Source organism: Phacochoerus africanus, chromosome 3, assembly GCF_016906955.1.
Source record: "Phacochoerus africanus isolate WHEZ1 chromosome 3, ROS_Pafr_v1, whole genome shotgun sequence".
NCBI lineage: Eukaryota > Metazoa > Chordata > Mammalia > Artiodactyla > Suidae > Phacochoerus > Phacochoerus africanus.
The window spans coordinates 67,696,012-67,709,137 of NC_062546.1; the positions used below are offsets into that span (position 1 = coordinate 67,696,012).

The 13,126-nt window shown below is 43.2% G+C and overlaps 1 protein-coding gene across 1 annotated transcript in view; it reads right to left on the minus strand.

Moving 5' to 3' along the window:
- Window positions 1-13,126, minus strand: part of KIF5C (kinesin family member 5C) — a 166,169-nt gene that overhangs the window by 103,404 nt on the left and 49,639 nt on the right. The window contains exon 2 of the mRNA XM_047771966.1: window positions 6,075-6,165. Coding sequence (XP_047627922.1) covers window positions 6,075-6,165 — 91 coding nt within the window. The remainder of the gene's footprint in view (window positions 1-6,074; window positions 6,166-13,126) is intronic.

The window sequence follows — 13,126 nt, forward strand, 5'->3', positions numbered from 1 at the left end:
CAACCTGCTCAGAGAAAGGCCTCCTCTGGTATAAAAACATCAGCCAGAGTGGAGAGAGAGCTTCCACACAACCACGAATGCGACAGGCTTTCCGGAACCCAAAGAATAATGTCTCCACCTTTTGGTTGTTGTTGTCAAATTCTATATTCATGGCACAAACTCCAGACAATGGGAATGCTGGTCACAATCACAACACTAAAGCTTCTATATATTAGAAATTGAACACACACTCCCACACTGAAAGAGCTTCCTCAGCTTAAGCTTCTGTGGAGGAAGCACAGCTCAGGTATGAGGACAAGAGGAAGGAAGCCAAGGCCAAGGATCCCTCTGGTCCCCATCATGGCCGATGATCACCCAGCAAATCCACCTGCACGGAGGTGGCTCTAAGCAACCTGCCCGACCCTGAAGAAACCTCAGCTTTGAGCCAAGACCTATGGACAAGAAAGCCCAGCACATGCTTCTTTCTCTGTCAGGAAGCAATGGGGCCAGGGCATCTGAATCGGGCCCCACAGATGCCCCCAGGCTCATTCCACCCACTATATCCGCCCTCACGGGAGTGAATGCACAATCCTAACTCCTATGGGTTGATGCTCAGCAAACTCCTGCAGGTTAAGGACTGGGATACACACAGGAAAACAAGAGCTCAGGGACAGCACCATTTGCTCAAAGGCAGGGAGCCGAGGTGCACGAGAGACTCTACTTGCAGAAACCCAGGTTGTTTGTGGCCACTATTTCAACACTGCACACAAGTACTTTTTTTTTGTTTGTTTTAAGTAAAAGAGAACACAAAAGCCCATTAGAACAAATTCCACTTGACCTTTAAAGTGTTCACAATTGTGTGACAATTAATTCGCTGTTGGAGAATCTATCCCTGGTGTTCCAGGGTGAACAGGGCTGATGTCATCCTCTATCAACCCGATTCTGAGTCAGAAGGTAATTTAAAAAGAAAACAAAAAGCTCTTAGAACCCAAGGTTCTCTACTTTCTTCTAAACTCCAGGCTTTGGGGGGTTGGTTTGTTGTTGAGTGAAGAGGAGAAGCCAGAAAGGGGATGCAGGACAAAAGAGCATCTGAGACTGGACCGCTGAGACAACAGGAGGTAGAGGACACCCACCAAGGATAGAAAGGTGAGGGAACAGGTCTGTGCTCTACACCACTGAGCCACACAACCACCCCACCCGCCTCTCCAGAAACAGTCCACAGAAAGGCACTTTCATGGCCTTGAATGACAGGTCCTAGGCCCGAGGAAAGCATTTGTTTCACTCCGCCATAACAGAACAACTGTTTCTAAACACCAGCCTTGGAGCCAGGAACCAGCCCAGCTGGACAGAACCTTTCTTTGTGATGGGGTATGGCGTGATGTGACTTCAGCTCATACCACCCAGCCAGCAGCGCCCCACAAACACAGCACACATCTGTCTAGCAGCCAAGCAAACCCAAAAGAGAGGATACATTTCACCTCCTCTTACAAACTAGGGAGGCAGGCTTTCTATCCTAGTGGAGGATGTCCAAGTCCTGTTGAAGCAGAAGAGTTAGTTCCATTGTCAGGTAAGAATCTGAGGAAGATGTAATCATACCTATATACCAGTGTGCCTGAGAAGGCTGCTGTGGCCTCCTATCAACTCTCCAGGTGACATGGTGGCCTGATAATGGCATCAGAGTCTCGAGCAATAGTGGCTGACAGCTCACCCGTGGCTTGGACTCCTAAGGCTGTCACAAGCTGGCCACACCACTCAGGCAGGTCATGCCAGAAAATGAAGAGGCAGCCTTGCTGAACACTGGTGACAACCAGGATGCTGGCCCAACCAGGGTGAAGGGCAGCTGCTACGCCCAGACAAGGGCATGCTACATCCTCAGAATGGAAGCATGTCTCATTTCTGGTGGACAACCAGGGTCACCCTGTGGTTCTGGAACCCAGTCTCTGTTCTCTCCCTTCTCCTTCACCCCCACTCCTATCCCTGTCTTTGCAATGCTTGGTTAATAGTCTGTACAGCCTGATAGAAAAGGAAAAACCCATTCAACAGTTATCAAATGCTCATTACGGGCCCACCAGAAAAGTGGGGGCAGGTACAGAAACATTCAAGTAAGTCACACAAACCTAGCTTAAAGGCCCAACCTCACCACTCCCTAAATGACCTGGCCAAGTTATTTCACCTCAATTATCTCTACAGTTCAATGAGAATAATAATGCTCACACCTCGTAAAACTATAAAGATTTAAAATGCAGTACCAGTGCAGTAACACAGGTAAAATGAATAGAGGGTGCCTGATGGATAACAGTAGCTTAATAAATATTTTTCTTCTTAAGAATCACATGTAAGAGTTCCCATTATGGAGCAGTGGAAACGAATCCGACTAGTAACCACGAGGTTGCAGCTTCGATCCCTGGTCTTGCTCAGTGGGTTAAGGATCTGGCATTGTTGTGAACTGTGGTGTAGGCTGCAGACTTAGCTCAGACCCTGTCTGCTGAGGCTGTGGCATAGCTAGCAGCTGTAGCTTCAATTTGACCCCTAGCCTGAGAAACCCCATATGCCACAAGTGCGGCCCTAAAAAGCAACAACAACAACAACAACAAAGAAGAGTCATATGTAATATAACAATAAAATAGATCGGGAGTTCCCATTGTCACCTAGTGGCAACAAATCAGACTAGTATCCATGAAAATGTGGGTTTGATCCCTGGCTTCACTCAGTGGTTAAGGATCTGGCATTGCCATGAGCTGTGGTGCAGGTCGCAGATGCGGCTCAAACACCGAGTTGCTGTGGCTGTGGTGTAGGCCAGCAGCTGCAGTTCCAATTCGACCTCCAGCCTGGGAACTTCCATATGCCACAGATACGGCCATAAAAAAGGAAAAAAAAGAAAAATAGATCTGATAATAGCCTAAGCTTAAAAACTCTTCAATGGGTCCTCACTGCCTATAGGTCCATTAATTTCTACCAAACTCTGATCCAGCCTAACTTTTTAGGCCTCATCAACATGCACCCTGTACCACTCTAAGCTGCCCATATAGTGTAAGTCTTTATGCTTTTGCTTTTGCTATTCCTCTGCTTGTACAGTCCTACATATTCTACAGTCCTCAGAGCCCAACTTTTCCAAGAAGCCTTCCTTAATTTCCGATCTTCTTCCTCACCTACCAAAATCAACAGTATTAAGTGACTTTCTTCTGTGCTCCTACAGCATTTTGCACACACCCATCTTAAAGCACATAATCCCCACATGTATGATAATTATGCATGCATCTGTCTCTTTTCCTGTACTCAAAGGCTCTTGCAGAGTCTTGCATATCTTGGTGGCTCCAGTCCCTAACAGTATTTACCATGCGGTAAATACCTAATATACTTGCATAAAAATATGAATGAAGAAACAATCAAGTGAATGAAGTTTAAAGAAATTAGAACTGGAAAATAAAAAACTGTCTTCTCTAGCACCTGATGGTCTACATCCAGTTAATAGTGAAGGCAAATGGCAGGAGTAGCTTCTGCAGGCAGAGACAGAGTCACTCCTACTTCAGCAATAGCAAACTTAATCATGGTGTCTAATTCCTAGGGTGTCCACAGGAACCTTCCTATTTACCACACTGGTAGTCACAAATCTTATATCCTCTTCTAGAAGAAATGGGGGAGACTCTGCAAACTCTTTCAGGTAGCATTTTGAAAAACACACACCAGACACAGATGAGAGCATGGGAGATGCCACGGCTCTACAACTAGATGTTTGAAATATTTTTTTAAACTCAGGGAAGTTAAAGGGAATGCAAAGAAAGACTGAGAGAGAATAAAGCTGTCCAGTTAAAAGGAGTCTTCCTGATCTCAAAAACATAAAGGGTTTAGAGAGACTTGAAAGGAAAGTTCACTGATTCACCGCATCACCATGAATCGCAGAGACTGCAGGGACCTTCAGAAGTCACTTGATTCAATTCTTGGCCTCCAGGAAAAGACCCCCACTGCACCACCCTCTGTTCCTGATTTAAATAGGGCTCGTCATGGCCAGAGACACCTCAGCTGTTCCTGGTAATCTAGTCCAAGCAGTTCTTTCTTATATCCCTACATTCTACCTTGCTGGTGCAGAAATACACAGCCACTTCCCCTCACACAAGCCTCAGTGGATGCTAAAAAAGAAGTTAGCTGTATAGCAGAAGTTGACAGAACATTATAAATCAACTATAATTTAATTACAATAATTTTTTAAAGTTAAATCAGTCTTCATCATGCCCCTAATAATTTCCTTTCAAGGGGGAATAAGATACTCTTTTTGCTACAAAATGAGTATATTTATGTTATATTTATGATGTCTGTTTACCATATCATGTCAGAGCCTAATTTTATTCCAAATAGTTTTCTTGTGGCTCACTATATATTTGGGCCTCAAGTTATCCACAGTTAGGATGTCCACAAAAACCCCAGAGACTGCCCATTTCTGACATTTCATATTATAGAAAAAAATCTAAATACTGAAAGGGATCCAAAGTTAGGCAGTAAATAAAGACAAAGATTATTATTACTGTTTGTTAATCACAGGATTTTTTTTTTAAATGGAGTGTATCCATTTCTAATCATAATGTCGACTTGGAGAGGATGGGTATGTATTTAAATTGCCCTCATGCTTAGCACAGTACATGGTAAATACTATTTGATTCTGATAATGAAGGAGGAGAGAAGAAAGAAATTCTGGCTCATATGTGATCAATCTTACTTCAATAAAAATATGAAAGGGCCTGATAAAAGAGGGGCAGGAGGGCTGACTAGGAGCAAACTAGAACTATATACTCCAGAAAGCAACAGAAAATATGTTTAGATAGAAAGAGAAGAAAAAGAGCAGAGATAGAAAGTAGACAAAAATTACCACAAGATACAGACCCATATTATTAATTCAAAAAGACCTCATATTCAGGCTTTTTTTTTTCTCTTTGGTTTTCTATAATAATCTTACTGTGAAGACCTTCACATTTAATTGATGTCTGCAATACGAATGCAAATAACCATACACCTCAGCAAGAAACATGAGATGCTGACGGGCTGCTCCCACGCAGGTGTCCAGGGTCAGAATTAATCTAACAGATGTACCCAGGGCTGATTTTCATGCATTTCAAATAGTTAGTCAGCTGAGCTTCTAAAAACAGGCATATCTAATATGACAAGTTGTGTGGGGGGGGGTTGTTTTTACTTTTCACTCTTTGAAAATCTAGAGCCACCTATAAAGGTGACAGCATCAAGACATTTGAAAGCACAACTGCTGCAACATTCAAATCTGAAGGCAAGGATTTGATGATGAAAACCAAAGGAGCAGGAGATGCCCCTAGGCTCTGTCCAGATGGCCAGCTCCCCAAAGGCAAGCTCCATCCTGCCCCTGATTTGAAAGGGCAAGGTAGAGCAACATGTAAATTGCTTCATCCCCCTGCTGTTATTCTAACACAAATCCTTCAGGGCCAAGGCCAGTCCCAGAGAAAAGGGCTGATCTCTAAGACACAAATTTTGGCTTCAGGCTACCTAGGTGGAAGAACAAATGTCAGGATCTGGGTGGGATGATTGAAAGTGGGTTAGAGGAAAGCATAATTAAAGAATGCTAAGGAGCAAGAACAACTCAACAACCAGCAAGGTAATGTGATTTTCGGATGCTGGAGAAAATTCCTTGCTGCCCAAGAATTTTCCACATTTAAGTCTTCTTTCTGAAGAGACAGATGCATTAAAAAAAAAAAAACCCAAAAATACACAACTGGAGCATCAGAATATATTTTTTCCTCCTGATGAGGTACAGTACTTTCAGTAATATTTTAAAACCATTACAGAAATAGTGTAACTATAGCTTACCTTGCTTTCAAGCTTCTAGGTGACAGAATACCTCTGCCCAAAAGGTAGCAAAAGAAATAAAGAAATCTCTTGGAAAGGAGGTATTGAGGGGTTAAAGAACTTGCGTGACACCAGAGCAAACCAGGGCCAGTGCTCAGCTATAATTCACTGTTTCCAATTAGCAGGCCTCTGCTTACGGTCAAGGTACATTGATTCCTAGGCTGCAAATATCACTTAATGTTTTCAATTACTCTGAAAGGCCCAGGAGGAAATAAAGAAATAGCACTTACCTTTGACAATTTGCTTTGCACATGCATTGTAAACCTGCTCTTGGGTCGTGCTGGGAGGCAGCACTCTGTCGAAGACATACGGCTTTCCTTGCTAAAAAAGGAAGACAAAAGAAAAAGGCAGAAAAACCACATTAGACATTTAGGAATGAAAAGCACTAATATTAGTAGTGAGACCATAAGCACTCAATCATCAACCCTACTCTTGAAGGCAGTTCCTTGCCAAACCTAGGGAAATTTTATAGCGTGAACCACACCTACATTGTGTGTGTGTGTTGTTTGCTGAGAATCTGAAAAAAGAAATTTTTAAAAACGTGGCTTTCTTTTTTAGACTTGGAGCAATTTTCTGATGAAAGGTACGTTGACACTCTACTCATTTAAACAAATATTTACTTATGAGAGCTTCTGAGCTGGGCCCAGACTAGATGCTAACACATCAGGAACTGGTCCTGCCTTGGCAGTTGCTTTTGTGGCTCAGCGGTAACGAACCTGAATGGTATCCATGAGGATATGGGTTCAATCCCTGTCCTCACTCACTGGGTCGGGGATTTGGTGTCACTGTGAGCGGTGGTGTGGGTCGCAGATATAGCTTGGATCCCACGTTGCTGTGGTTGTGGCAACCTAGTCAACCTCTAGCCTGGGGACCTCCAGATGCCTTGGGTGCAGCCTTAAAAACAAACAAACAAACAAATAACAAAAAAGAAATCAGTCCTGCCTGGAGAGCATTCGTTCAGGTATGACAAACAGCTAGTAAGAAAGAAAGCAAACACACAGGACAATGCAACAGGACTGGGTATAAAATAATGGGACAGAGGAGAGAGGACCAGAGAAGATCTCCAGGAAGAAGTACTAGTTAAGTGGTTCTTTAACGGATCAGAAAGGTTGAGGCATGGGAACAACCATGGAAGAACATTCCAGGTGAAGGGCAGAGCAGACAGGAAGGGGCCTGGGGTGCTCAGGGAACTAAAGGGTGTACAAGAGGACGTAAGAAAATAAATGGGGGAGTTCCCATTGTGGCTCAGTAGTAAACGAACCCAACTAGCATCCATGAGGATGCAGGTTCAATCCCTGGCCTCATTCAGTGGGTTAAGGATCTGGGATGTAGGTCACAGATGTGCTTTGGATCCCAAATTGCTGTGGCTGTGGTATATGCCAGTGGCTTCAGCTCTATTGGACCCCTAGCCTGGGAACCTCCATATGCAGCGGGTATGGCCCTAAAAAGACAAAAAAAAAAGTAAGAAAGAAAGAGGGCGCCAGTTCATATAGAACAAGAACTGCAGGACATGCTTGGATTTTATTCAATGGGAAGATACCACGATCAGATTTCAGAAGCTGCTCTTAATAGCCAGGTATTATTACTCCGGGTCCCAAATTATTCCAGTGTTTTCTTCACATGAATAAAGTGATTCCTTAACTTGGTGGAGGCTTTGAAGAAAGTGGGGGGGCTCTATCTAGTTAATCAAGCACTGTCCCCAGGCGTAGGCTCTCAGAGTTTGGTCTGATGCTGGGCCATGTGCAATTTGAGGGAAGAAGTTCTGCTGTGGTGCCGCATGAGGCCTGACCCAACCACCACCACCACCACTCAGAGGTGTTTCCATGTCAGGCACGTTACAGAGCACTGGGGAGGGGGTGGGAAGGACAGACACAGCCTCTTCCCTGGGAGAGCCTCTCCCCCCAAAATCATAGCACCTTTTCTCTACCAGTACCACCCGGGCAAGGGATGGCCCTCACCGTGCCCCTTTCCACTGTCAGAGGCACCCAGGCAGCCCTTTACTTTCATTTCCAAGCACAGAAGCAAGGGCAGGAGAAGAGAAGGGAGGAAAGAAGAGAGCCCAGAGCCTCCTTCCTGCACCTCCTACGTGAGGCTCTGGACACCAGGAACCAGTCAAGGACAGTCTGACACCTTGCAAAGATAAGCGCTCCTGGGGGATCCAAGCACCAGGCTTGCTACATCCTATAACCTTCACACAAAGGAAGAACTCAGCTGCCAGCCTGGCTTAACATTTACAATGGTGGTAAAGCCACACGTGGGTAAGGCCCTAGGCCTTTGGTTGTGGTTGAGCTTTAGCCTTTGAGAACAAGATTAAGCCAACCAGGTAAAGGAGCTACTCCCAGTGTGGTCTTAGGAAAAAGTGGAGAATTTAAGGTAGCGTCAAATTTTGTTTTTATGCAAAGCAGCAGAACCAGTCATTCTTTTAAAATTATGGAAAGGGACTATTTCTTGATGTTTTGTTCTTAGCAAATCTCACTCAATCAGGGAACCAAGTATTTGGCTGAATAACCACAAGAATATTCCTTACCACAATCTATTGCCAACAATCAGCCCACCACATTCTCATTAGCCTTATCTATTTGTAAAATTCAACAAATAGTCAGTAAGGTAAAAGATTAGGATACACATTTATAGCATTTGCCTAAGTATTTGTTATCCACTGAACATTCTAGAAAGGAAATGGAGCTTTGCTTGATTTAAAACAAATCCATTATTTCTCCAAACTTGGTAGGAATGACAAAAATAAACCTTGTTTACATCATGACCCTGCTTTAGATTTGACAAAAAATGCACTTAACACAGCAGGGAAAATAACTTATTAAATTATGGTATATGGTAGAAAAACAGGACTTCCCAATTTTTCCCTTTAATTTAAAATGTTTGTTGGAGTGTATTATGTTTTCACTTAGACTAGAAAACAAGAAATCTACTCATTTAAATAATATCCATTTATCAAGTGACAAATGTATAATACAACAATTTTCCATAAGCTGAAGTTAACTCCCAAATAGAAACTGTGTTTGAGATAGGATAATCATTTGTTATGAGACTTATCTTGTCAGGATTAGAACATAAATAGTTAAAAAAGTAAGCATTTTAATGTGTCTTTTCATGCACTGAGTTGGTCATAGGCTTTTATTTTAGATGAACCTTAAAATCCTGCAATTAGAATTTAGAGTTAGAATGCAGTCACTGATTATTTTCAAAGAACTGACTTGTGTCAAAGCTGTGCCAGCCACATAGCTTTATACAACTGCCATTAAGCAACAACAACAAACTAATCACTCTGCTGTTTGGTAATGGTATGAAAAATCTCAAAACTCCTGGCAGAGACTTGAGCAGAAACCCCCCAGGAGACAAGGGTCTCCCTGTTTCTGATCCCACCCTGGCTGAAAGCCTTTGTGGACAGGAGTTGGGCCCAGCTTGTTCTAGTTGTCAGCACAATCAGCACATGGTCCTCTGACACCTCTTTGGCTACTCTGCATCCTTTGCTGACTTTCTTTCAGACTTCTAAATGACAGGGTTTCCTGGACCCTGATGTCAGCCTCCTCTCTGTCCACATTCTTTTTTTGGGGGGGTCACACCTGCAGCATATGGAGGTTCCCAGGCTAGGGGTCAAATCAGAGCTACAACTGCTGGCCTACACCACAGCCATAGCAATGTAGGATCCGGGCCGTGTCTGCAACCTACACCACAGCTCACAGCAACGCCAGATCCTTAACCCACTGAGCAAAGCCAGGGATTAAACCCGCGTCCTCACAGATACTAGTCGTGTTTGTTAACCACTAAACCATGATGGGAACGCCTCTAATTCTTGACTTTCACATATTTCAGATGAACACAAACTTCAAATCTCATCTAAGCTCCAGATTCATATAGTCAATCATTTGCTGAACATTTCCACTTTGATGTCCATTAGCCATCTCAAACTTAACTCACCAAAAAAACCATCAAGCCTTCTATATCTGAGTAAGAATCGCACCATCATTCGGTATGTCTCAGAGACTCCATATTCAAAATATATCCCAAATACCATCACCATCTATACCACGCAACCTCAGTCCAAGCCACCATTGCTTCTTATCTAGACAAGAGCTATAGCCTCCTAACTGGTCTCCTTGCCTCCATTCTTGCTCCTGACAATCCAATTTCCACTTAGCAGTCAGAGAGAGCTTTCTAGAACTATAAATCAAATGATATCATCTCCCTTAAAAACCTCCAGTGGCTCCTATTATACTTGTACTAGACCCTCTTCAACCTCAGCTCCCTGCATCCTGCTCCATCTTACTACAGTGTAGCCTACTGGACTTCCTTCAGTACCATGCTTATTCCTCAGCTCAGAGCCTTTGCCCTTAGCTCTTTTTTCTTCTTAGAATTCCCTAGATCTTCATTTGGCTGTCTCTTTACCACCCTCCAGATATCAACTCTAATTTCTCCTCCTTCGAAGCTTCCATGACCCTAACTAAAGCAGCCCCACCCCACCACCTTGGTATCACTTTCTATTGCATTATCCTATTCTGTTTGCACCATAGCAATTACTATGTGACCCGTTTTCAACCAATCAAGTAGACCACTACAGTTAAAACATCCAACCAACCAAGACAGAAGCCGTATAAATGCAAGACCTAATTATATGTAATGCAAACCCACTGCAATTTATGAAAGGAATCTGGATGGGACACACACCCCACATACATTGTATGTGTAAATGAAGTAACCCAGCTTGGCCATAAAAAGCAGAGCAGTGCTAATTGCACTGGAGCAATGTAGCTAAATAATTTACTAAGATCACATACCAAAAAATAACAGCAGATGGTCCCTACATTTTTATAGTTAAAATTAAAAAGAAAAAATCAAACCACCAGAATTCCTATCAAGTTGTTGAGAGCAAAGTGTCTGTGAACCATATGGCCTGACTATTAATACATTTGACCTGTTACCCAACAACTGTTCCCCAGCCTGGAAGGAATATTACTCCAGGAGACAGAGGAAAGCAAAAGACCCATTTAAAGATTTGGAAAATGGGCACCAGGAGGGATGTTAAGGAAAATGAAATTAATTATCCCCAAAAAGAGATAAGCAAGGGGTAATATAACAATCTCTGAGAACAACCAAGGGTTGTGACCAAAGGGGCCAGTGATTTAAATGAACTTTCTTCTATCTCTAGAAAGAAAAAGAAAAGAAAAAAAGGAAGAAAGGAAGGGAGGGAGGGAGGAAGGAAGAAAGAAAGAAAGAAAAAGAAAAGGATTTATATTTCCCCAGCAAGATTTAAACTCCCTCTATGGAATTATCTTCAGACACTGAGAGGCATTAGGAGGAGGAATTGATTACCGAGAATAATCACTCACTCTCTGTCCCAGGTGTTCATGTGACTTCATTCCTGAAAGTACAGAAGAGGACAAGTTCTGCTTGTGCTACCACCTTCTCACTGCAGTCCATCAACACCATCACCACCTACTAAGGTCCAAATCCTTCTATATTTTATCTCATTTAATGCTCACAATAACTCCATAAGGTAGGTAGGTATTATCCCCATTTCACAAACTAAAAAACGAAGGCCCCAACACATCATCAGCTCTATCACTTTGGGGAAATCACTTTAATTTCAAGTGTTCTTCATTTATGCCAGGCCCTTTTCTTAAGGAGCCAGTGATTTATTGGAGAAGTAGGAGACTCACAAATAGCAGACGCTGGGACTAACATGTAAGTTTGAAGCGAAGCGACTAACGAGGCAACACAGAACAGAGAGCCAAGACAGTGTTAACCGTGAAGCTGGAACTGACAGGAAACACTGAGGGAAGAAGGGCTTATGATCAAGGAAGGGCAAGACTGGCAAGAAACATGGTGGGCATACACATGGTGAGGCTTCCTTGCAAAAGAAGGAATTAAAAACAAGCAAAGGAGGAGTTCCCATTGCAGTTCAGTGGTAAGGAAGCCGACTGGTAACAGTGAGGATGCAGGTTCAATCCCTGGCCCTACAAAGTGGGTTAAGGATCTGGTGTTGCCATGAGCGGTTGTGTAGCTCACAGATGTGACTCAGATCTGGCATTGCTGTGGCTGTGGCATAAGCCAGTGACTACAGCACCAATCTGACCCCTAGCCTGGGAAACTCCATATGCTGCAGGTGTGGCCCTTAAACAAAAAAGAAAGAAAGAGAGAGACCAAGGGAGGGAGGGAGGAAGGAAGGAAGGGAAAGAAAGAAAAAGAAAAGAAAGAAAAGAAAAGAAGAAACAGGCAAAGGCCAATTGAGGAAAAGACAGGCATAAGACTTGCTAGGGAAAGATGGAGTTCTTAAGAAAAATTCTAGAAATGTTCAGAGACAAAAGCTCCTTCAAGGTCATTCAAACCCAACACAATGTTTTACAAATAAACAAACTTGAATTGGGAGAGGGTGGATAACTTGCAGAAAGTCACCCAGGCAGTCAGGTAGGTAGCAGAAGATCTGTGCCTAGAACCCAGACCTCTTTGGCTCCCTGGCTTGTATTCTAAAAGTTCTGGCTCTATTTTTTTTTTTAATTATTTATTTATTTATTTTTTTATTTAATGGACACACCTGCGGCAACTGAAAGTTCTCAGGCCAGGGACTAAATCCGAGCTGCAGCTGCACCAGATTCTAAACCCACTGCACTGGGCCAGGGATCAAACCCACATCTCTACAGTGACCTGAGCCACTGCAGTTGGATTCTTAACCCACTGTGCCACAGCAGGAACTCCTAAAATTTCTGGCTTTAGAATCAACTGTTCTCTCTGAGCATCAAGGAGACAGCATGAGCCTCTGGTACTTCCTCCCTACCCCCGCCCCTGATTTTCCTCCCAATCAATTCTAAATTATTTCCAAATACACAATTAATTAGTTCAATGCAAAAAGAGTCCTTGGTATGTGAGGTAGAGCAGTATAGCAGGAGAATTAGAATCGTGGCATTTCGGAGTTAATGCGAACTTGAGAGTCAGCTGTCCACCTGCCACTCAATGAACACCTCTCATTTCCACAGCCCTGAGAACCAGCTCAAAACTCATCTAGCTCAAATTGTTAAAAAGTTGTGTCCTTGTATTGATTTAACATCTGCCTCCCTGAAGCATCAGACATGGCACTGTTCTCTGGAACAAGACAGACCAAGGAGAGGGAGGCCTCCCTACATCTCACAGCAGCCCTGTTCACTTCGGGAGCTAAGTGTTTCAATATCCCAATCTCTTGTCGCTGACAGAGAAAAGAGAAAGACAGATGTGCTTCCTCCCTACAAGGTGTATGGCTCAGTCTTGACTTGAAGGACTCCAAAGATGT